Consider the following 23,759-nt stretch of genomic DNA (forward strand, 5'->3'; position numbering starts at 1 on the left):
TGGTGGAGGTAGACATCGGAGGACGGGATCATTGTAACGCATGGAATGGAATGAGGAATGGTATCAAACACACAATGATCCCGTCCTCCGATTCCTACCTCCACCAGCCTCCCCTGCTTATGGATGAAGTGAGGTTAAAGGTTGAGGGCAGAGTCCCAAGGATCCCACCTAGCCTCTACCATCCAGGTACCCTGACCCCTGACCTCTGTGGTGTCTCCATAGCAACATGTACCCCATGTACCGAGAGGACGCGGTCCGACTGCTACGCACCGCAAAGATCTCTAGAACCTTCTCTGACGGAGCGAACACGGGTCTGGACAGGTACACACACCTGGGTGGTCTTCTAGTGTGTTACAATAGTCTTACAGTAGTCTGGACAGGTACACACACCTGGGTGGTCTTCTAGTGTGTTACAATAGTCTTACAGTAGTCTGGACAGGTACACACACCTGGGTGGTCTTCTATTGTGTTACAATAGTCTTGGACAGGTACACACACACACACACACACACACACCTACAGCTGGTGTTACAGCTGTAGCAGTGATGCTGGTCTAGTTATTCTGTTCTGTTCAGCACAGGTCCATGTTATCCCGTGTGTGTAGAACACGCTTGGTCCCCTCTAGCTGTTTGCCAACCATGTCCTTGGTGACTTGAAGTTCTTTATTCATTCAAGGACCTTTCAGCGTGGGGATGAGAACTGAGCAGAACCTTTTGTCAACGGTTTTCTAAGCGTGGGTGATTTTGAATGTCCTCCTCCTCTCCCAGTTAAGGTTCCTGCAGCTGAGTGGTGTATGATGGAGGGATGGTGAGGATTAGGAGAGAGAGAGAGAAAGAGAGATACAGAGAGACAGAGAGAGGGAGAGAGAGACAAAGACAGAGAGGGCGTGTGTGTGTGTGTGTGTGTGTGTGTGTGTGTGTGTGTGACCTCTGTGTGAGGGTCATCCCTAAGTATGGAGCTTAGCTCTATCTGGCTGTTACAGTATTAAGGCAGCCTCGCTCTGCTCTGTGTCCTCAACTGTCCTACGTCTGCCGTGTGTGTGTGTGTGTGTGTGTGTGTGTGTGTCTACCATGTGTGTGTGTGTGTGTGTGTGTGTGTGTGTGTGTGTGTGTGTGAATCCCCCTGTGGAATGAAATATGTGTGCTGTGAGGCCTCCCCCGTGATGGCTGAGGAGGGAGGGTTGTTATGATGACGAGGCACATCTGTAGGCCAGAGAGGCAGTGGGCCAAGTGATAAAGCATCCTCAATGGACACACTGGCATCACACACACACACACACACACACACACACACACACACACACACACACTCACACACACACACACACACACACACACACTCACACACACACACACACACACACACACACACACACTCACACACACACTCACACACACACACACACACACACACACACACACACACACACACACACTCACACACACACACACACACACACACACACACACACACACACACACACACACACACAAACACACACACACAGCAGATATATTTTATTACACAGGGGGAATCACTCACTCGCACGCACACATACACACACATACACACACACACACACACACACCCACACACACACACACACACACACACACACACATACACACCCACACACAACCCTCTCTTTGTAAAACAAGGTACCACTGAGTGGTGAGAAAGAGGAGTTCATGTACAACATCAGTCCTTCAGAGAAATGTGACATTACAGATCTGGATGCTGGACTGTCTACAGCTATGAAGGGAGCTTTCATACCGTGGTCTAACTGTCTGTCTGTCTGTCTGTCTGGTAGGGTTAGGGTTAGGGTTAGGGTTTCATACCATGGTCTAACTGTCTGTCTGTCTGTCTTGTCTGGTAGGGTTAGGGTTAGGGTTAGAGTTTCATACCGTGGTCTAACTGTCTGTCTGTCTGTCTGTCTGGTAGGGTTAGGGTTAGGGTTTCATACCGTGGTCTAACTGTCTGTCTGTCTGTCTGGTAGGGTTAGGGTTAGGGTTAGGGTTTCATACCGTGGTCTAACTGTCTGTCTGTCTGTCTGTTAGGGTTAGGGTTAGGGTTAGGGTTTCATACTGTGGTCTAACTGTCTGTCTGGTAGGGTTAGGGTTAGGGTTAGGGTTTCATACTGTGGTCTAACTGTCTGTCTGGTAGGGTTAGGGTTAGGGTTAGGGTTTAATACCGTGGTCTAACTGTCTGTCTGTTAGGGTTAGGGTTAGGGTTAGGGTTTCATACCGTGGTCTAACTGTCTGTCTGGTAGGGTTAGGGTTAGGGTTTCATACCGTGGTCTAACTGTCTGTGTGTCTGGTAGGGTTAGGGTTAGGGTTTCATACCGTGATCTAACTGTCTGTGTGTCTGGTAGGGTTAGGGTTAGGGTTAGGGTTAGAGTTAGGGTTAGTGGTCTCTAACTCTCTCTGTGTGTGTGGTTTTAACTAGGAGGATGAGGAGGAACAACAGGGCGATGACTGTCGCCTACAACGACTGCTTTGACTCTCCTGAGAGGTAAAGACACAGACTCTAGCATAGAAATAGCTTCAATTAGAAATAGAATAGAATAGAACTGCGACCAGTGAATAGACACCAGCTGTACCATGGTAGTGTGTGTAGCACATTCTGTAGCTTCTAGTCTCATTGTCATGTCTCCAAACACTTTTCTACCTGAAGCTTTGGCAGTGGAGGCTGGTGGAGGTAGAACTCCATTCCATGCATTACATTGAGCCCGTCCTCTGGTTTCTACCTCCACCAGCCAGGAAGTGTCTCTGAGTTCTAGTGGGTGCTGGCTCACTGGTCAACACCCTTGACCCAGACTGAGACCAGACTGAGACCAGACTGAGACCAGACTGAGACCAGACTGAGACCAGACTGAGACCAGACTGAGACCAGACTGAGACTGAGACCAGACTGAGACCAGACTGAGACCAGACTGTATCAACGTACCTACCCCTTCATTCTCTGTTCTAGTAGCCTGGGTTACCAGATGTACTGTTCTAGTAGCCTGGGTTACCAGATGTACTGTTCTAGTAGCCTGGGTTACCAGATGTACTGTTCCAGTAGCCTGGGTTACCAGATGTACTGTTCTAGTAGTCTGGGTTACCAGATGTACTGTTCTAGTAGCCTGGGTTACCAGGTGTACTGTTCTAGTAGCCTGGGTTACCAGGTGTACTGTTCTAGTAGTCTGGGTTACCAGATATACTGTTCTAGTAGCCTGGGTTACCAGATGTACTGTTCTAGTAGCCTGGGTTACCAGATGTACTGTTCTAGTAGCCTGGGTTACCAGGAGCACTGTTTCATAATCCCTTCCTTTATGTGTCTCTCTGTTTTAAGATGTTACAATGGTACAAGTAACCATATTCGTGCGTGCATGTGTGTGTGTGTCTGTGTGTATATGTGTGTGTGTGTGTGTGTGTGTGTGTGTACGTGCGTGTGTGTGCGTGTGCGTGTGTGTGTCTCTCTTCAAAGATATTACAATGGTCCTAGTAACCATATTCCATGGACCAATCAAGTCATGAACGGTGACTCTGACGACTTTGGGTAAGAGAGGAGACCACCTATGATGTAGTATGTACAGTAGTATGTAGGGTAGTATGTAGGGTAGTATGTACAGTAGTATGTACAGTAGTATGTACAGTAGTATGTACAGTAGTATGTAGGGTAGTATGTACAGTAGTATGTACAGTAGTATGTACAGTAGTATGTACAGTAGTATGTACAGTAGTATGTAGGGTAGTATGTACAGTAGTATGTACAGTAGTATGTACGGTAGTATGTACAGTAGTATGTACAGTAGTATGTACAGTAGTATGTACGGTAGTATGTACAGTAGTATGTAGGGTAGTATGTACAGTAGTATGTATAGTAGTGTGAAGGGAATGTGCTGTAGAAGTTGGAGTAGTTTGTGTGTATGGTTGACCAGTTCACTCAGATGATTTCTTATGAAGCCACCATAAGGTTTGTAAAGGCTGATACACATTTGACATTTTCCAATTTCTTCCCTATTGACAGCAGTCTGTATAGGACTGACTGAGGCCAGTGATGTCAGTCCAGTGGTGTTAAACCGGTTATTGTAATGTCCTCAAATGTAAACATTAACTTTGAGGTTGGTTTACACAGTAGGACAGGACGTCCCAGGATACAGATTGAGCCTTCCACAGACACAGAAAGGTATACACTAGTCTAGTAGTGTTCCAGGGGAGGCTGGTGGAGGTAGAAACCGGAGGACAGGCTCATTGTAATGCATGGAGCGGAATGAGATATGGTATCAAATACAAATAAATATCAAATTACAAAGTTTGGTACGACTCCTCATTCCGTTCCATGCATTACAATGAGCCCGTCCTCCGATTTCTACCTTGGAGTAGGTTCTGTTCATAGTGTATGCGAAACAGGGGAGGCTGGTGGAGGTAGAAAACGGAGGACGGGCTCATTATAACGCATGGAATGGAATGAGGAAACACGTGTGTTTGATACCATTCCTGATTCCATGGATTCCAATGAGCCCGTCCTCTGATCTCCACCTCCACCAGCCTCCCCTGGTGTTCCACCTCCACCAGCCTCCCCTGGTGTTCTACCTCCACCAGCCTCGCCTAGTGTGTGAGTCAGGAGCTAAAAACAGAATGCGTTCTCTGTGTTGTTCCTGTTCTCCCGTGAAGAGAGGACCACATCCCTGACTTCCCGGCCGAGCCTGAGTCCTTCGAGGAGGACATGCTGAGGTAAACATACAGCTGTGGAGGAACGTAGTGGAGACGGTTCTGTAGCAGTTCTGTGGTGCTGTGCTTTAGAGTAGTTGGGCGGTAGAGTAGTCATAGATCGTTGGGCGGGGGTTCGAACACAGGTCTCCCACGTTGAAAGACCCAAGGGTCTAGGCCGAGAGGACGTCCTTGAGGTCCGAGGGTGAACACTCGAGTTGGCATCTCTCAGGGCTACCTCATCACCAGAGCGTGCCTCAGGCAGGGCTACCTCATCACCAGAGCATCTCTCAGGCAGGGCTACCTCATCACCAGAGCATCTCTCAGGCAGGGCTACCTCATCACCAGAGCATCTCTCTGGGCTACCTCATCACCAGAGCATCTCTCAGGGCTACCTCATCACCAGAGCATCTCTCTGGGCTACCTCATCACCAGAGCATCTCTCAGGCAGGGCTACCTCATCAGTAGAGCGTGCCTCAGGCAGGGCTACCTCATCACCAGAGCATCTCTCAGGCAGGGCTACCTCATCACCAGAGCGGGGAGTCTCTCCCTCTCTGTGTGTGTCCTGGTCAGGGGAGAATCTCTCTCTCTCTGTGTGTGTCCTGGTCAGGGGAGAATCTCTCTCTCTCTGTGTGTGTCCAGGTCAGGGGAGAATCTCTCTCTCTTTCTCTCTGTCGACCCCAGCTCAACCTCTTCCTTCCACAGCCTCCTGAACAAAGGCTGTCACCTGACCTGAGGAGAAACGTCTTTGTTTGTGTCGTTGGGTCTCTGACGACCAGACACTCTTTCACATCTCTCCTTCCTGATGGATGTTGTGTCTTTTATGTTGCTTTTTACAGTTGTTTTTCTCTCCTAGTGTCAGAGAGAGAGAGAGGGTCATCTCCTTTCAGATGTATCAGCGTTGTCTGCCTAACGTTCGCAGGTGTTAAAGACGCGACCAACCCAGGGTTTTGAACCTGGGTCTCCTGCGCACCGCAACGCAGTGTTAGCCCAGTGAGCTAAAGCCCTGAAGCTGAGCAGGGGTTTTGTGACTAACGTGTTCCAGGTCCAGCCGGGGCATGGACAGACACGACTACTACCATCGGTCGCGGTCAGCTGACCAGCGCGCCATGGCGGACCGCCCCATCTACACACGCTCTCGCTCCACCGAGCGCCACGACTCCGCCTACATGAGGTCAATGCCGTCCCTCCCCTCTGGAAGATCCGCCCCTCCCTCACCTGCCTTAACGAGGTGACCCTGACCAAATCACAACCAGCCCCACCACCTCTCTGACTAACCACCCCCACCCAACCCTCCCCCCCCCCCCCCCCCCCCCGCCTCCTCTCCTCACAACAACCCCCCCGGACCCCCCTCGTTTCGCTGACTCATGTTTTATTTGATGGTGGTGACGGTGGCGTGGCTGTTGTCTGCATCCGTAGACTAGCTGAGTAGCGTTGCTAGATACTAACCTCTTGATTTGTTCTGGGTTTTTTTTTAGACACACTATTTATATCCTGAGTGGATATAATGGTGTGGACCTAACCATGGTTGTTTTATGCTTGTTTGTCTGTTTTTGGATTACTTACAAAATATTTACGTTTCGTTTTTGTTTTTTTTAACAGCATCCTCTTTTGGTTTGACGGTTCTGTTGGTTGTTCTGTGGTTTATATGTGGGGGTCTTAGAGAGTGTTTGAAGACACACTCCTGTCTAAGTGAGTGTGTGAACACACACACACACACTCTTGTCTAAGTGAGTGTGTGAACACACACACACACACTCTCGGACCCTCAGCTTGTTGATCTTTTCTTGCAGCTAAACCAACCAGCAGCAAGCGCTGCTCATTGTGATGTTCCACACTTCATACTGCCTTTTACACACGCATGGGACCGGGCTTTCAGCCATAGACCCACATGGGACCGGGCTTTCAGCCATAGACCCACATGGGACTGGGCTTTCAGCCATAGACCCACATGGGACCGGGCTTTCAGTCATAGATATGTAGACTGTATAGTATAGTAGACCATTTTATTATGACATTTGATGGGTAAAAATGGGCCAAATACAAGGTGAACATAAGTTCTGATTTGTTGAACCAAGTCTGTATTTGGGTGCACTGTTGTTGAAGGGTTTGTAGAAGGTCATGTTGTCGAAAGGTTTGTGATTTTTCTGCAAGAGTCTACAAGGGAAGAAATCCAAAAAAAGAAATGTCTGTAGTCTTCTACAACATTCCATTTCCACCAAAATACTGATGTGGTTCCAAAAACCAGAACTTATCCTTTAAGCTTCCTGTCATGTTCTCTACTGATGGGCCACCATGTGACAGATAGATACATGCTGTATGAAGCAGCTCCATAGATACATGCTGTATGAAGCAGCTCCATAGATACATGCTGTATGAAGCAGCTCCATAGATACATGCTGTATGAAGCAGCTCCATAGATACATGCTGTATGAAGCAGCTCCATAGATACATGCTGTATGAAGCAGCTCCATAGATACATGCTGTATGAAGCAGCTCCATAGATACATGCTGTATGAAGCAGCTCCATAGATACATGCTGTATGAAGCAGCTCCATAGATACATGCTGTATGAAGCAGCTCCATAGATACATGCTGTATGAAGCAGCTCTGATCTAAAGGTCCAAACAACCCACCAAGTCTGTCCTCTCCAGATTCTCTATACACTCTAGTCTATCAGCTGATGTTAGAAGAAGCCCATCCAGTGTTTCTAAAGGCCCTATGAAGGATGTGGTACTTACTGTGAGTTTGGACCATGTGCCATTTTTATGGTGTGATGACATTAGCATTGCTAAAAGGCACATGATCCCCCTACATATTTACTCATTGGAACGCATGTGTTAGTACAGATAAATATGTAGACGCTTAACCGTGTAGTGACTTTATGTTTGGTTTTAATTTTTCCCTTCAAGACATAACAATGTACTTTTGTGATGATATTTGTACAGTTCAACAGTATATATGGACATCTATGTTGCTTATATACTGTTTATATATTGTACGATCGACCAACCAAGAAGAATGGCGTCCTTGCCAGCCTTGGGCCTGTCCTACGTTGGCGTCTCCTCCTGAGGCCCCTCCCATACGATGGTCCGGTGTCTAACAACAGTTAGCGTAGCCCCGCCCACACAGACATAGCCCCGCCCATATTTATGTAGCCCCGCCCACACTGATGTAGCTCCAGCTATGCGGGTCAGCGCTACCGTGACGACGGGCAGGAGTAACCCTTCTCTGTCCCACAGGGCCAACCCGCGGTCGGTCCAGACCAGCCCGACTGGCACCCCCTCGTCCAATCGCAGAGGACGGCAGCTACCTGCAGTCCCGCCCAAAGGAGCGCTGGACAGAAGTGAGTCGTTATGTTTCTCTGTTTAACACTGGTATCATTCACTGTCAGAGATATCTGTAGCCAGATCTTATTATTTTGAACTATTATTTTGAAACTACATGTTTCAGATGTGTTCTTGTCATACCAATGGAGGCTAGTGGAGGTAGAAATCAGAGGACGGGCTCATTGTAATGCACAGAATGAAATGAGGAATGGTATCATTTGATTTTACCCATGCTCGTCCTCCGATTTCCACCTCCACCAGCCTCCCCTGCATGTCATTTAGATGTAGATATTGTGGTATAACATCCTAGCTTGGTTCTCTCTCTTATCGCCCAGAAGACGCAGAGGACATGATTGAGCCTTATCAAGGTGTGTGATCTTTTGGTTTGGTCTGTAGCTCCTGTGATCTGTTGGTCTGGTCTGTTGTAGCTCCTGTAGTTCTGCTGAGCAAGGCCTCATAAGGCTGTTCCTGTTAGAGCTTCTCGTTTCCTGTTTAGCTTTAGCGCTTCCTGTTTAGCTTCAGTGCTTCCTGTTTAGCTTCAGTGCTTCCTGTTTAGCTTCAGTGCTTCCTGTTTAGCTTCAGCACATTGCTATACAGTTCCTGTGGTCTTTTATTCCCAGACTCTGTTTTATCACATTGGCTCAGGGCCAGGGGGAGTCTGGAAATGGAGACTACAGTTCCTGGAACGTCTAGCTCCACATTTGAGGACTGTACTCCAGTACCAGGCCTTGTGTGTTCCATATGGTCCATGTTGTACTGCCGTTGGGGTTCTGTTGCTACGTTGACATGATTCTGTGTCAGTGTGTAGACTTACAGCCGTTTAGTCCTAGCTGGAAGTTCTACCTTGTCAGTGTGCGTTTAAAGTGTAATTTTAGTATTTTTCTTGTCAGCCCACCGTTGATGTGGTCCCAAACTATCATTATTTTAGGAGCAGAACTCTCAGTGTGTGTTTAAGTTCTGTGGACAGTGTCTGACATATACAATGGTACAGTACAGGGGAGGCTGGTGGAGGTAGAGATAGATAATGCCGTAGCAATGCATTATGAGGCGAAGTGTTCCTAAACGCCTCTGTGGAGGTTCCATCCATGCAGCCTTGGTGAAAGGCAGGAAAGGATGTTTGAAGCTCCTTTCCTTCATGCCTTTTACAATCACCTCCAGGTCACCTCAGGTCACCTCCAGGTCACCTCCAGGTCACCTCAGGTCACCTCAGGTCACCTCAGGTCACCTCAGGTCACCTCCAGGTCACCTCCAGGTCACCTCAGGTCATCTCTAGGTCACCTCCAGGTCACCTCAGGTCACCTCAGGTCATCTCTAGGTCACCTCAGGTCACCTCAGGTCACCTCAGGTCATCTCTAGGTCACCTCCAGGTCACCTCAGGTCACCTCTAGGTCAGCTCAGGTCACCTCAGGTCATCTCTAGGTCACCTCCAGGTCACCTCAGGTCACCTCAGGTCATCTCCAGGTCACCTCAGGTCACCTCAGGTCACCTCAGGTCACCTCCAGGTCACCTCCAGGTCACCTCAGGTCACCTCCAGGTCACCTCCAGGTCACCTCCAGTGAGGAAGGAAGGTTCCTTCAGGTCAGAAGCAGCCAGATACTGCTCTCTGTGGGAGGGTAGGGGAGTGAGCTGATTGGTTGGCTGCTTGATGATGCTGCTGACCTCTCTGTCTGTCTGTCTGTCTGTCTGTCTGTCTGTCTGTCTGTCTGTCTCACTGGGCTTTTTCCTTTCTTTTCCATCTCTGCCATCTCATCTTCCATCTCTCTGGCCACACCCACAACAGGAACAACGGTCACTTCTGTATATCACCAAGCACCTCCCCCTTCACAATACCAAGCTCCACTTCCTGTCCAATACCAAGTCCCTCCCCCATCACAAAACCGAACCCCTTCTCCTGCATATCAACAAGCCCCGCCCCCAGTCCAACAGCAAGCCCCACCCCCAATCCAACAGCAAGCCTCGCCCCCAATCCAACAGCAAGCCCTGCCCACTGTCCAATACCAAGCCCCGCCCCCTGTCCAATACCAAGCCCCGCCCCCTGCCCAATACCAAGCCCCGCCCCCATTGCAGCAGCAAGCCCCGCCCCCTGTCCATTACCAAGCCTTGCCCCCAGTGCAGCAGCAAGCCCCGCCCCCTGTCCAATACCAAGCCCTGCCCCCAGTGCAGCAGCAAGCCCCGCCCCCTGTCCAATACCAAGCCCTGCCCCCAGTGCAGCAGCAAGCCCCGCCCCCTGTCCAATACCAAGCCCCGCCCTCAGTGCAGCAGCAAGCCCCGCCCCCTGTCCAATACCAAGTTCCACCCCCAGTGCAGCAGCAAGCCCCTCCCCAATACCAAACCCAGCCCCCAATCCAGCAGCAAGCTCCACCCCCAGTCCAGCCCCAGCCACCACCCCAAGCCCCAGCCCCAGCCCCTGTCCCAGCTCCTGCTCCGACCCCAACCCCAGCCCCAGCCCCAGCCCCTGCCCCTACCCCAGCCCCTACCCCAGCTCCAGCCCCAGCCCCAGCCCCAGCCCCAGCCCCAGCCCCAGCCCCAGCTCCAGCCCCAGCCCCTACCCCAGCTCCAGCCCCAGCCCCTGCCCCTGCCCCTACCCCAGCTCCAGCCCCTGCCCCTACCCCAGCCCCAGCCCCAGCCCCAGCCCCAGCTCCAGCTCCAGCTCCAGCTCCAGCCCCAGCCCCAACTCCAGCTTCAGCCCCAGCCCCAACCCCTACCCCTACCCCAGCCCCAGCCCCAACCCCTACCCCTGCCCCTGCCCCTGCCCCTGCCCCAACCCCTACCCCAGCCCCAACCCCTACCCCAGCCCCAACCCCAGCACTACCACAGACTCCAGGTGTGTCTCACATGTTTCTTTACACTTTTACCTCTGTAGCTACAGTACATGCCTTTGTTTACTTCTCTGACTCCCGTAGAACAACCTCCTTTCTACTCACAATCTATCCTATGTCTAGAGCTCCATCAGTTGAGGCTGGTGCAGGTACAAATCGGAGGACAGGCACATTGTAATCAATGCATTACAATGAGCCTGTCCTCCGATTTCTACCTCCACCAGCCTCCCCTGAGCTAATAGGATGTAGACATACTGTATATCCTATAGCTATTCCAGAGTCAGTCGTATATGCTGTGGTTGTGTGGTGGTACTGATCTCTGTCTGGATGCTGTGGTTGTGTGGTGGTACTGATCTCTGTCTGGATGCTGTGGTTGTGTGGTGGTACTGATCTCTGTCTGGATGCTGTGGTTGTGTGGTGGTACTGATCTCTGTCTGGATGCTGTGGTTGTGTGGTGGTACTGATCTCTGTCTGGATGCTGTGGTTGTGTGGTGGTACTGATCTCTGTCTGGATGCTGTGGTTGTGTGGTGGTACTGATCTCTGTCTGTTCTCCACCAATAAGATGTTGAGAAGCAACAAACCACGCCTAAAACCACACCTGTTACTGGGAGAAAAGGCAAGTTGGGGGTTGGTGTGTGTGTGTGTGTGTGTGTGTGTGTGTGTGTGTGTGTGTGTGTGTGTGTGTGTGTGACTGTGTGTATGAGATTGTGTGTGTGTGTGTGTGTGTGTGTGTGTGTGTGTGTGTGTGTGTCGTGTGTGTGTGTGTGTGTGTGTGTGTGTGTGTGACTGTGTGTGTGTGTGTGTGTAGTGTGAGTTTACCATGGTGTTTATAGAGGATATGTTGTGTGTGATGGTTGCAGTGGTTTGTCATATTAAAGAGAGGCTGAAGATCAAACATTAATATTTCATGTGTATTTGTGTATTCAGTGACACATGTGCGTTACTCTTATCATTTTTAGATTCTTTGTCTGGTAACCAGAGTAAAATTGCTTTGTCTATCCTGAGAAATATGAAAGGTAATCATGTTCGATTACTCTGAAAGCAAACTGCATCATAGCCTGCCCTATCTGGAATGCCAGCCTGCAGTAGCACAGACAGGCCTCCAGAGGGCGGAGTAGTGCTTTAGTTGGAGTAACTTCTCTTGTGCTAGTCTCAGGCAGGAGAGGCACTCTGGGTTGTTAGTGAAGCTTAATGATGTCTCAGCCAGGGGAGGCTGGTGGAGGTAGAAATCGGAGGACGGGCTCCTTGTAATGCCTGGAACAGAATGAGGAGATGTGGTGATACCATTCCTTCTTCCGTTCCATATGTTAAATTGTGTCTGTCCTCCGATTTCTACCTCCATGTGCGTGTGTGTGTATGTGTGTGTGTGTGTGTGTGTGTGTGTGTGTGTGTGTGCATGCACGCTTGTGCTTGCACGCGCGCGCGTGTGTGTGAGTGCGTGTGTGTGCGTGCACGCTTGTGCTTGCGTGTGTGTGTGTGCGTGTGCGTGTGAGTGTGTGTGTGAGTGTGTGTGTGTGCGTGTGCTTGTGCGCTTGTGCTTGTTTATGTGTGTGCGTGTGCATGTGCGTGTGCGTGTGCGTGTGAGTGTGTGTGTGTGTTACTCTGGCCTGTGACCTGACGGGTCCTCTCTCTTTGTGGTGTGTGTGTATCAGAGGTCACATGGGAGGACCAACAGAAGAAGGCTAATGATACGATACCATCTAGCCCCGCCCCATCGCGGCCAGGTACCAGTTAGCCCCTCCCCCTCTCCCAGGGTGTGTTCAGGAAGGTGAAACGTTGCCGAGCGCTCAGAGAACAGAAACACGTGGAGGTCAGACAAACCTCCCAATCCTGCAAGTCTCTCAGCTCTTTTCTCAATGCAACGTTTTTGCCTCCTGAATACACCCCTGTTACCCAGCCAAGGGGCTCCGGGGGGGGGGGGGGGGGGGACTCCCGTCTCTTACCCCCCCCCAGGACCCTCCTGCTCCAGCCCTCTGGTTGCTGTGTAGTGCCTCTGACTAGCTGTGGTGGACGGGACGCAGAGGCATATACTGTGGAGACCAGGGGAGGCTGGTCGAGGTAGGAATCGGAGGACGGGCTCATTGTAATGCCTGGCATGTTCCGGGCATTACAATGAGCCCGTCCTCCGATGTCTACCTCCGCCAGCCTCCCCTGATAGCCGCTGATGGGTGCTCTGTGCAGCCTATGTTAGTGTGTGTCCTCCCTGGCAGCTGTGGTGTAGGGGATCCTTCAGCCCTTCAGCCCTTCAGACACGCCTCCTTCTACAGTGCTGCAGGTGTCTAGAGAATAGATTGAGCTGCTACTTGTCTCCAGGCAGTTGTCATGGTTACCCTGTCTCCCCTCACGCACACACACACACACACACACACACGTGCGTGCAGACACACACAGACACACACACAGACACACCGAACCGCGTCTCTCTCTCTCTCTTGACAGAGTAATTAACAGGTCTCAACGGAGCGTTACTGAGGGAGCACAGGGTTCTTCAGCGGTCCCTGTGGGAGAACCTTTCAAAAAGAACCTGTTTGGGTTCCATGTAGAATCCTTTCCACAGAGAGTTCTACATGATAAGCAAAATGGTTCTTCAAAGGGTTCTGTGATGGAAATCTTTCAGTGAACAGCAATAAACAATGTCTGGTCTCAGTTGAGAGTTTTAATGCAGATACAAAGTTTAAACAATTCTGCTTACGGCCGGATCAGCATTCCTTCACCAACAGTGTGGATTCAGAGTCTGATGCTGTGGCTGAGGAGAGGACCCTCCTTAACCCCAATGCTCATACGTCATAGGTCATAGGTCGAGGGGTAAACATATCTTGCACCTGTTTGCTGATAAAGAAGCTGGGAAAGAAGCGTAGGCGTTGTGAGCTACGATCTCAAACCTCAGCCTGCAGTTAGGAGTGTTCCAAGGTCAGAATAACATCTTTGATACAAGAGAAGGAGCAGTCGGTTTTGGTTCTTCCTCAGTCACATAATTAAAAATAACAAAGAACATTGGGTCACAGAGAGGTCAATACATTTCATATATGAGTAAAGCAAAATAGTACAAATATATTTTTTGCCATTACAGTTCTCTCACAGGGACCGCTGAAGAACCCTTTTGAAACCCTTTTTTTCTAAGAGTGAAAACTAGTATGCCCATTCACACTGGTTAGTGTCCATCATCCATCCATCCATCCATCCATCCATCCATCCATCCATCCATCCATCCATCCATCCATCATCCATCCATCCATCATCCATCATCCATCATCCATCTTATTAGCTACTGTAGTTGCATGTAGATTCTCTCTCTCACCCAGTGCTCAGTCAGCATGTCTTGTCTTCTACCACGTCATGCTGGTTTGTCATGCTGGTTTGTCATGCTGGTTTGTCATGCTGGTTTGTCATGCTGGTTTGTCATGCTGGTTTGTCATGTGTCTTGTTGACATGTTCACGTGTTTGTTTTGTGTTGTTGTCTTCTGTCCTCCCTTCACCACCATCTCAACCTGACTAGCTGAGGAGTCAGCGCCACCCAATGGGGACGAAGGTATGGTGGCTCATCCCTCTCTCCTCTCCTCCTCCACTGTGTCTCATTCATCCCTCTCTCCTCTCCTCCTCCACTGTGTCTCATTCATCCCTCTCTCCTCTCCTCCTCCACTGTGTCTCATTCATCCCTCTCTTCCTCTCCTCCTCCACTGTGTCTCATTCATCCCTCTCTCCTCTCCTCCTCCACTGTGTCTCATTCATCCCTCTCTCCTCTCCTCCTCCACTGTGTCTCATTCATCCCTCTCTCCTCTCCTCTCCTCCTCCACTGTGTCTCATTCATCCCTCTCTCCTCTCCTCTCCTCCTCCACTGTGTCTCATTCATCCCTCTCTTCCTCTCCTCCTCCACTGTGTCTCATTCATCCCTCTCTTCCTCTCCTCCTCTACCATGTCTCATTCATCCCTCTCTCCTCTCCTCCTTTATCCCTCTCTTCTTGTGAGTGTAATGTTGCTGAGTTGTTTAGGCACACACACACACACACACACACACACACACACACACACACTTTTCCTCTTTCCGTCAGTGAGCTGCATGGATGCATGGCCCGGTGCTGCTGGGTGAATGATGGTGACGATGGCCGTTGTAGTTGTCCATGTGTGTCTGCTGCAGGGAACACCCCCTCTCTGTCAGAGGAGCAGGCTTCCTGGTCTGTAGGGGAACACCCCCTCTCTGTCAGAGGAGCAGGCTTCCTGGTCTCCGTCTGTCAGAGGAGCAGGCTTCCTGGTCTGTAGGGGAACACCCCCTCTCTGTCAGAGGAGCAGGCTTCCTGGTCTGTAGGGGAACACACCCTCTCTGTCAGAGGAGCAGGCTTCCTGGTCTGTAGGGGAACACACCCTCACTGTCAGAGGAGCAGGCTTCCTGGTCTCCGTCTGTCAGAGGAGCAGGCTTCCTGGTCTGTAGGGGAACACCCCCTCTCTGTCAGAGGAGCAGGCTTCCTGGTCTCCGTCTGGGAACAGGACAGGGCTCTAGTCCTACAGAGGGGATATTATTTACTTGCAATGATTATGATGTTTAGTTTTTTCACTTACTTTTGGCAAATGTACTTATTTTAAGTCGCTCTGGATAGGATCGTCTGCTACATGACTCCTAGAGGAGTAGGCTAGTTAAAACTATTCTGTGTATGAGTCTCATTCCCCTGAATAAGTAAGCTGCGTCAAGGAGAAGGTGTTGTGACAGAATCACTGGTCTAGCAGATGCCGTCTGATCTGTTGTTGATGTTGTTGTTGACTCATCAACAGAAATATGTTACATAAGCTAATATGGCAGAGGAAGGTTCTGGAGTGTATTATTGAGACTGTTGACTCAACGTTCACATTTCGCCCCAATTTCATTCAGCAAATAGCAGTGAGCAGAGATCACTACCTTACAGCACAGAATACTCTGCAGCAAGATGTTTATTGTAACTTGATCTTAACAATGGTTTTGAGAAAACTTGAATTACTCGATCGAGAGTGTTTGGAAATTGCCTGTAAATGCATTGCATACCATGGAAACGCGAGAAGCAGCATTCAAAACTCTCGTTGGATTATCTCTCATTGCATCTATTAGAAATATTACGGTAAAGATGGCCAACTTTGCCCCCATTTTACCAATGTCTGCACATGCATGGGTTATTGTGTTAGGAAACCAACTAGCCAGCCTACCGCCCCCTAGGGGTGGGATGTGTGACGTGATAGTGTTCTGCCTGACTGTAGCCTACCACACCATACTATCTATTCCTAACCGTTGTCATACATGACCTTCTACGGCTGGTCCCCATTGGGGAACCCTTTGAGGAAGAGGACCCTGTTCGGTAGAACCCTCTCTGCCCAGGAGGAGATGGTTGTTTGAGGAATGAATCATTAAATAATGAACTTCTCCTGTTCTGTTTCTCTGCAGGCGCTATGAAGGACCCCTCCAAGGTGAGTACCCCCCTCTCTCTTTTAAACCTGCTGCTGCTTGGGGAACACATGTGGCTGACAGGGGAGGCTAGTGGAGGTAGAAATTGGAGGACGGGCTCATTGTGTTGTATGGAACGGGATGTGGAATGGTATCAAACACGTTGAGTCCGAAAATTGCAGTTTAGGTCAAAGCATGTCTATTATATCCATTCTACGTTCTACGCTCCTCCTCCTCAGGTTCTGTTGAACGTACTTCACACAGCTGAGAAGATGGCTACGTGGCTAGCTTGGTTAGCACCCACTGAACTCACATATCGTCAAATATAACCCTTCAAACTCCCTTCACTGGCTGTTTCTGAGTCCAAACAGCCTTTTTTGAGCGTTGCTCTGAGCACTTCGCTCCCAAACAGCTCTGTGAATGATGAACGGCGCCGCTCGATGCTTCCATTCTTTGAGTATTTTTATTCCAGAAAAGCCAGGAAGTGTCTGGCGTGGGCCTCTGCGGACGGGAACCAACCTGGACACTCACAAGCCTCTAATGGAACACAGCTAGGAGGAATGGTGTCATGTTCAAAACCTTTTACCCTGGGTTCCTTTTCCATACCATAATAACCCCTGCTCCCCTGACCCTGGCCCGTACTGTATATGCTATTAAAATTATGTCATTAAGGTTTGTCTCTAAGTGCCAGTGTGAGTCGGTATGCTAACAGAACCCTGGGACCCGAACAGGCAGATCCTTAAAAAGTCAAACAAAGGTTTTAAAAAGTCTTTTTACACGTCAGTAAAAACAAAGGTTTTACACGTCAGTAAAAACAAAGGTTTTACAATAGAAACCGTTAAACATTAGAAGCGAGTTTAAAAAGCGGGGTTTGGAGGGATGGTTTGGAGGGATGGTTTAGAGGGATGGTTTGGAGGGATGGTTTGGAGGGATGGTTTGGAGGGATGGTTTGGAGGGATGGTTTGGAGGGATGGTTTGGAGGATGGTTTGGAGGGATGGTTTGGAGGGATGGTTTAGAGGATGGTTTGGAGGGATGGTTTGGAGGATGGTTTGGAGGGATGGTTTGGAGGGATGGTTTGGAGGGATGGTTTGGAGGATGGTTTGGAGGGATGGTTTGGAGGGATGGTTTAGAGGATGGTTTGGAGGGATGGTTTGGAGGATGGTTTGGAGGGATGGTTTGGAGGATGGTTTGGAGGGATGGTTTGGAGGGATGGTTTGGAGGATGGTTTGGAGGGATGGTTTGGAGGGATGGTTTAGAGGATGGTTTGGAGGGATGGTTTGGAGGATGGTTTGGAGGGATGGTTTGGAGGATGGTTTGGAGGGATGGTTTGGAGGGATGGTTTGGAGGATGGTTTGGAGGGATGGTTTGGAGGGATGGTTTGGAGGATGGTTTGGAGGGATGGTTTGGAGGGATGGTTTAGAGGGATGGTTTGGAGGATGGTTTGGAGGGATGGTTTGGAGGGATGGTTTAGAGGGATGGTTTGGAGGGATGGTTTGGAGGGATGGTTTAGAGGGATGGTTTGGAGGGATGGTTTGGAGGGATGGTTTGGAGGAGGAGAGCCTGCTTCAGGGCAGAGCGAGGCCAGAGGAGGCTGGAGAGGCTGGAGAGGCTGGAGAGGCCGCTTCTGGAGACGTGAGCTGGCGTAGGTCTTCTTACAGCCAGAGTTAGTAGTTGTTTGGAGAAGCCCAATCGTCTGTTAGACAGTAACTTGGATCAGTGTTAAACACCGTTATACGCTGATGGACACTCTTATTCTCTCTTGCATGCTGCATGCTGCATGCTGCACTCTCTTGCATGCTGCACTCTTATGACAATAAACTATTGCAATATTGTTTCTGTGATTTGCGGGACTGTCCATGAGGTACAAATGGAACGGAATGCAATAGAATAGAACACGCTATGGAAGCCGTGCAGAATGGAAACATAACTGGAGACCGTCACAGAAAAAGTAAATCTGAGTGTAAAAAAAAGTGTAATTGTGTTCTGATTGGGCCCAAGGCTTACTACGCTTCAGGTAAGGTACGTTGAGGCTTACTACGCTTCAGGTGAGGTACGTTGAGGCTTACTACGCTTCAGGTGAGGTACACTGAGAGAATCGAGCTTTGTTTACATTAAGGTAAACACGTCACGAAGAATCCTGCTGGTCGGTATGGTAACAGAACACACACACACACAGCGAGAGAGAGAGGGAGAGGGAGAGAGAGAGAGAGAGGGAGAGAGAGAGAGGGAGAGAGTGTGCACATAGATTATGTCATTAAGGTTTGTCTGTCAGTACCAGCGTGAGTTGGTATGGTAACAGAAGGGAGTTGGTATGGTAACAGAAGGGAGTTGGTATGGTAACAGAAGGGAAGAGAAGGTAGGTGACAGGCCTTCAGAAGGCCGTTCTACAGTCTGTGACGTACGTTCTTTCATAGCGTGCCTGACCTCTACAGAACAACAGCATCTGGCTTCCCCTCCGAGACCCTGAAAGAGAGGCTCCAACCCCAGGTAACAGGAGGCCATGGCTTCCCCTCCGAGACCCTGAAAGAGAGGATCCAACCCCAGGTAACAGGAGGCCATGGCTTCCCCTCCGAGACCCTGAAAGAGAGGCTCCAACCCCAGGTAACAGGAGGCCATGGCTTCCCCTCCGAGACCCTGAAAGAGAGGATCCAACCCCAGGTAACAGGAGGCCATGGCTTCCCCTCCGAGACCCTGAAAGAGAGGCTCCAACCCCAGGTAAATAGGAGGCCATGGCTTCCTGAGCTCTGCCTGTTCTGACTCACTGACCAACTGTGATGTCTCTCATAGGGGAGGCTGGTGGAGGTGGACGTCCCACAAACACACGTCTGATACCATTCCTCATTCAGTTCCATGCATTACAAGGAGCTAGGGGGCGAGGGAGGAGGGGCCTGTCTGGCCCTGGAGGAGAGGGTGGGGTAGGGTGCTGGGGGGGTGGGGTGGGGTGCTGGGGGGCAAGGGGAACTGGAGTACCTCTGTCTGTGTCCTCTCTCAAATGAATAAGAAGAAGACTGTTTGTGACATGAGGGGCTTGTGGATGAACTGTGCCCAAATCCAATCTCAGATGTATTCATTGGTGGTCCTCTGTGGCTCAGTGGGTAGAACATGGCGCTAACAACGCTTAGGTTGGGGGTTTGATTCCCCCTGGGACCATCTATACTGAAATGTATGCACTCACTGCAATGTAAGTCTCTTTGGATTAAAGCGTCAGCTGAATGGCAGATATTACTATTATTATTATTATTATTATTATATATTATATTATAGCCCGTCCTCCGGTGTCTACATCCCCCAGCCTCCCCCAGCCTCCCCCAGCCTCCCCTGGCCTCCCCCAGCCTCCCCCAGCCTCCCCCAGCCTCCCCTGGCCTCCAGATGTGTGGTGTTAATGGCGTCTGCGTCTCTCCCTGCAGCTCCCGCCGCGCGCCTCAGACAACCTCTCCACCAAGTCCTCTGACAGCGACGTCAGTGACGGCTCCGCCCTGTCCAGCGCCTCCCGGCTCAGCAGCGCCAGCTACATGTCTGTCCAATCAGAGAGGGCCAAGGGCACGCGCAAGATCAGGTAGGACCGCCCCCTCCCCCACCCAGATCAACACCTTACATGACGCTGCTCCTGTGTACCTGTATAATAACATTGTTGTTACTGTGTTATTACCGTGTTATTACACTGGTATAGAGCAGTGTGTTGTAAAGTGTGATCCTGTCCTTCTCAGGGCATCCTGGGAGGTCCCTCCCAACCTCTGAGGGGGGGCCCAGAGTTTTTCCTCACAGGGAGACAGGGTTGGGGGTCCGTTCCAATTTAATTCAGTCAGTCCAGGAACCGAAATTCCCAATTCCAATGATACATTCCCTCTATGCTTTTTCAATGGGGAGAATTTAGATTTGGAATTTCAGTTTACTTCCTGAATTCAGTGGATTGAAATGGAATTGACCCAAAAGCCTGGTCAGGTCACATGGTCAGAAGGTAGAAATCGGAGGACGGGCTCATTGTAATGCCTGGAACGGAATGAGGAATGGAATCAAACACACAAACACACGTTTGCTACCGTTCCTCATTCCGTTCCATGCATTACAATGAGCCCGTCCTCTGATTTCTACCTCCACCAGCCTCCCCTGTATAAAACCCATTCAGGGGTTCCTGTCTCCAGTCCTTTTGGCCAACAACAACAGCAACACTCAGAGCCTGTTGGACCATCAGCATGGTCAGAACCACAACCTAGACGGGCCTTCAGGTCCGCCTGCCTCCTCCGTTTCAACGCTCACCCAACAGACACTGTTATGTCAACGTCTCTGTCCTGCTCACCCAGGGTGATGTCATCCTTGGTGTGTATTCTGTGTGTCTGCCTGCCTGTCTGTCTGTCTGTGTGAGAATGCTCTTTATTCAGGGTCATAACTGCCTCTCCTCCCCTCTCCTCCTCTGCTCTCCTCTCCTCCCCTCTCCTCTCCTCCTCATCCTCCTCCTCCTCTCCTCTCTCCTCTCCTCTTTCTTGTCTTCCTCTGTTTTCTTTTGCATGCTTCCTTTCATGCCATTGTTGGCCCCTCCAGCCGCAGTGAGGCCATGGAGGGGGAGGGGGAGGGGGGAGGAGGAGGGGGGGGGAGGGGGGGCGCCGGCCCAGGTGGCAGCGGAAGTGGCTGGGACATCGGGTGGGGAGGGAGGGGGAGGAGCAGGGGGAGGAGCAGGGGGAGGGGGAGGCAGAGAGGGAGGGGGAGGGGGAGGGGGCGGGGGAGGAGCAAGGGGAGGGGGAGGCAGAGAGGGAGGGGGAGGGGACACGACAGCGTCTGAGGGAGAGGAAGTAGCGGAGGATGAGGAGGAGGAAGAGGAACCAGCCAATGATGCCAGGTAAAATATTAACTAGTACCATAACTAGTATTAACTAGTACCATAACTAGTATTAACTAGTACCCTAGTCTAGTCTAGTCCCTCTTCCTAACCGGCCCTTACTGTCTGCTTGCCCCTGTCTCCTCTCCTCTCCTCTCCTCTCCTCTCCTCTCCTCTCCTCTCCTGCCCCCCCCCCGTCCTGTCTGTGCATCTGTCTCTCTTGTGCAACCCGTCTACCATCCCTGTACCCTCCTGTCTGTCTGCCATCCCTGTACCCTCCTGTCTGTCTACCATCCCTGTACCCTCCTGTCTGTCTACCATCCCTGTACCCTCCTGTCTGTCTACCATCCCTGTACCCTCCTGTCTGTCTACCATCACTGTACCCTCCTGTCCTCCTGGCCTGGTCTGGTCTGGTCTGGTCTGGTCTGGTCTGGTCTGGCCTGGTCTGGCCTGGTCTGGTCTGGTCTGGTCTGGCCTGGCCTGGCCTGGCCTGGCCTGGCCTGGCCTGGCCTGGTCTGGTCTGGTCTGGTCTGGTCTGGTCTGGCCTGGCCTGGCCTGGCCTGGCCTGGCCTGGCCTGGCCTGGTCTGGTCTGGGCTGGCCTGGCCTGGCCTGTGTGACCTCCATGGAGAGGCTGACCTCTGGGACAGGAGGCTGTGGAGGTCATTCATGACAGCTGTGTGAACTCCGTCTGAATACCGTCTGAAGAGAACTCATGTTATTGGCTTACCTCCATCGTAACATTTTATGTGTCTGCGTGTGTTTTTGCTTGTGTGTGTGTGTGTGTGTGTGTGTGTGTGTGTGTGTGTGTGTGTGTGTGCTACTGCTGTCCTGGATGGGGTGCGTCCCAATGCTCTAACACCTGTTCCAGCTGTACCTGTCACCTTTGACCTTTGTCAGTTTCCTAGATTCCTCCAGCTTAAGTGTGCTTTTCTCCCTGTCTCCCTCCTCCTCTCCCCTCTCCTCCTCTCCTCCTCCTCTCCTCCTCTCCCCTCTCCCCTCTCCTCCTCCTCTCCTGTACCTTCCTCCTCTCCTCCTCTCCTCTCCTCCTCTCCTCCTCTCCCCTCTCCTCTCCTCCTCTCCTCCTCTCCTCTCCTGTACCTTCCTCCTCTCCTCCTCTCTCCTCTTCTCTCCTAACCCCCCCCCGTTGTGTCTACGCCCCTCTCGCCCCGCCCCGTCCTGCCCCGTCCCGTCCCGCCCCACCCCATCCCGTCCCCTCTCGCCCCACCCCGCCCCGTCCCATCCCGCCCTGCCTCTCCATGGCTGACAGTGAATTTCCATCCAAACTGAACCCCAGGCAGGCGGGCGCGGCCGGCGCCAACATCCAGAAGTCGTCCAGCGTGGGTGGGGAGATGTGCTCGCTGGGACGCAACGACGACGACGACGACGACAAGAAGAGGCGCTCCAGCTTCGGCGCCAAGATGGCCGCCATGGTGGGCCTGGGGAAGAAGAGCCAGAGCGCCTCGCAGCTCAACCCCGAGGGTGAGTACACACACACACACGCACGCACGCACACACACACACACACACACACACACACACACACACACACACACACACACACACACATTCTCACATATCACTGCTGGATATGCCTCTGGTTGCTAGGTAACTTCTGATCAGGACTCTCCTAAGCCCCTATTGGCTGGCTTGTTTAATCCTCACCTTGAGGAGTTTGAGGAGTGTATCACCATGGTTACATTTAGGGTTACATGAAGGGTTTTAAGGAGGAGGGATTAGGAGTGAGGTGTTGACACTCAGACAGGCCCAGGTTCTGGAAGCTTCTACAGGCAGGCCGGCAGGCCAGCAGGCCCAGGTTCTGGAAGCTTCTACAGGCAGGCCAGCAGGCCAGCAGGCCCAGGTTCTGGAAGCTTCTACAGGCAGGCCAGCAGGCCAGCAGGCCCAGGTTCTGGAAGCTTCTACAGGCAGGCCAGCAGGCCCAGGTTCTGGAAGCTTCTACAGGCAGGCCGGCAGGTCTTCTTGAAGGGTGTAGGATGTAGGGTATAGTGTGTAAGGTACAGGGTGTAGGGTGTAGGGTGCAGAGTGTAGGGTATAGTGTGTAGTGTGTAGGGTGTAGGGTGTAGGGTGTAGTGTGTAGGATGCAGGGTGTAGGGTGTAGTGTGTAGTGTGTAGGGTGTAGGGTGTAGGGTGCAGGGTGTAGGGTGTAGGGTATAGTGTGTAAGGTGCAGGGTGTAGGGTGTAGTGTGTAGGGTGTAGGGTGTAGTGTGTAGGATGCAGGGTGTAGGGTGTAGTGTGTAGGGTGTAGGGTGTAGGGTGTAGTGTGTAGGGTGTAGGGTGTCACACATGCAGAGGTTGATGGTGAAGGCAGACAGGTGAATGGTTCATCATTAACCCGGAGCTGTTGAAGCAGCTCTGGAGACACTCACACTAAAAGACCAGAGTGCACTCTGTTTTCTACGGTCATGTTGTCAGACTTTCTGGGTGCTTTTCTGTCAGTGAGTCATGTCTTCTGTGACTGCCAGTGTTAACCTACTTTAAAGTTATTGTGGTTTTTACTTAGGATTGTAAATCTTTGAGAGAGAGAGAAGTTTGTAATGTCTGTATTTACATGAAATCACCCCCAGTCCCAGACCCAGTCAATGGCTGACGTCTTTCATGGTGAAGCTCTCACCTCTGTGGCTGCAGATCTGATGAAGCTCTCACCTCTCAGCTCCTGAACAGTCCGGCTTGGCCTGGATT

The 23,759-nt window shown here is 51.1% G+C and overlaps 1 protein-coding gene across 1 annotated transcript in view; it reads left to right on the forward strand.

Moving 5' to 3' along the window:
• The window catches only part of LOC310824630 (regulating synaptic membrane exocytosis protein 1-like), a gene marked incomplete at both ends in the record, with an annotated part of 36,092 nt that extends 12,355 nt beyond the window's left edge, over positions 1 to 23,737 (forward strand). The window contains 15 exons of the mRNA XM_083697892.1: positions 223 to 321; positions 2,446 to 2,511; positions 4,120 to 4,170; positions 4,659 to 4,718; positions 5,740 to 5,925; positions 7,937 to 8,040; positions 9,412 to 9,578; positions 9,804 to 10,583; positions 16,064 to 16,161; positions 16,248 to 16,270; positions 18,247 to 18,262; positions 18,681 to 18,963; positions 19,656 to 19,804; positions 22,330 to 22,541; positions 23,706 to 23,737. Of these exons, the coding sequence (XP_083554018.1) occupies positions 223 to 321; positions 2,446 to 2,511; positions 4,120 to 4,170; positions 4,659 to 4,718; positions 5,740 to 5,925; positions 7,937 to 8,040; positions 9,412 to 9,578; positions 9,804 to 10,583; positions 16,064 to 16,161; positions 16,248 to 16,270; positions 18,247 to 18,262; positions 18,681 to 18,963; positions 19,656 to 19,804; positions 22,330 to 22,541; positions 23,706 to 23,737 (2,326 nt within the window). The remainder of the gene's footprint in view (positions 1 to 222; positions 322 to 2,445; positions 2,512 to 4,119; positions 4,171 to 4,658; positions 4,719 to 5,739; positions 5,926 to 7,936; positions 8,041 to 9,411; positions 9,579 to 9,803; positions 10,584 to 16,063; positions 16,162 to 16,247; positions 16,271 to 18,246; positions 18,263 to 18,680; positions 18,964 to 19,655; positions 19,805 to 22,329; positions 22,542 to 23,705) is intronic.
• Positions 23,738 to 23,759: the final 22 nt, after the last annotated feature.

This window comes from Argentina silus (genome assembly GCF_951799395.1).
Source record: "Argentina silus genome assembly, contig: scaffold_272, whole genome shotgun sequence".
NCBI classification, from domain to species: domain Eukaryota; kingdom Metazoa; phylum Chordata; class Actinopteri; order Argentiniformes; family Argentinidae; genus Argentina; species Argentina silus.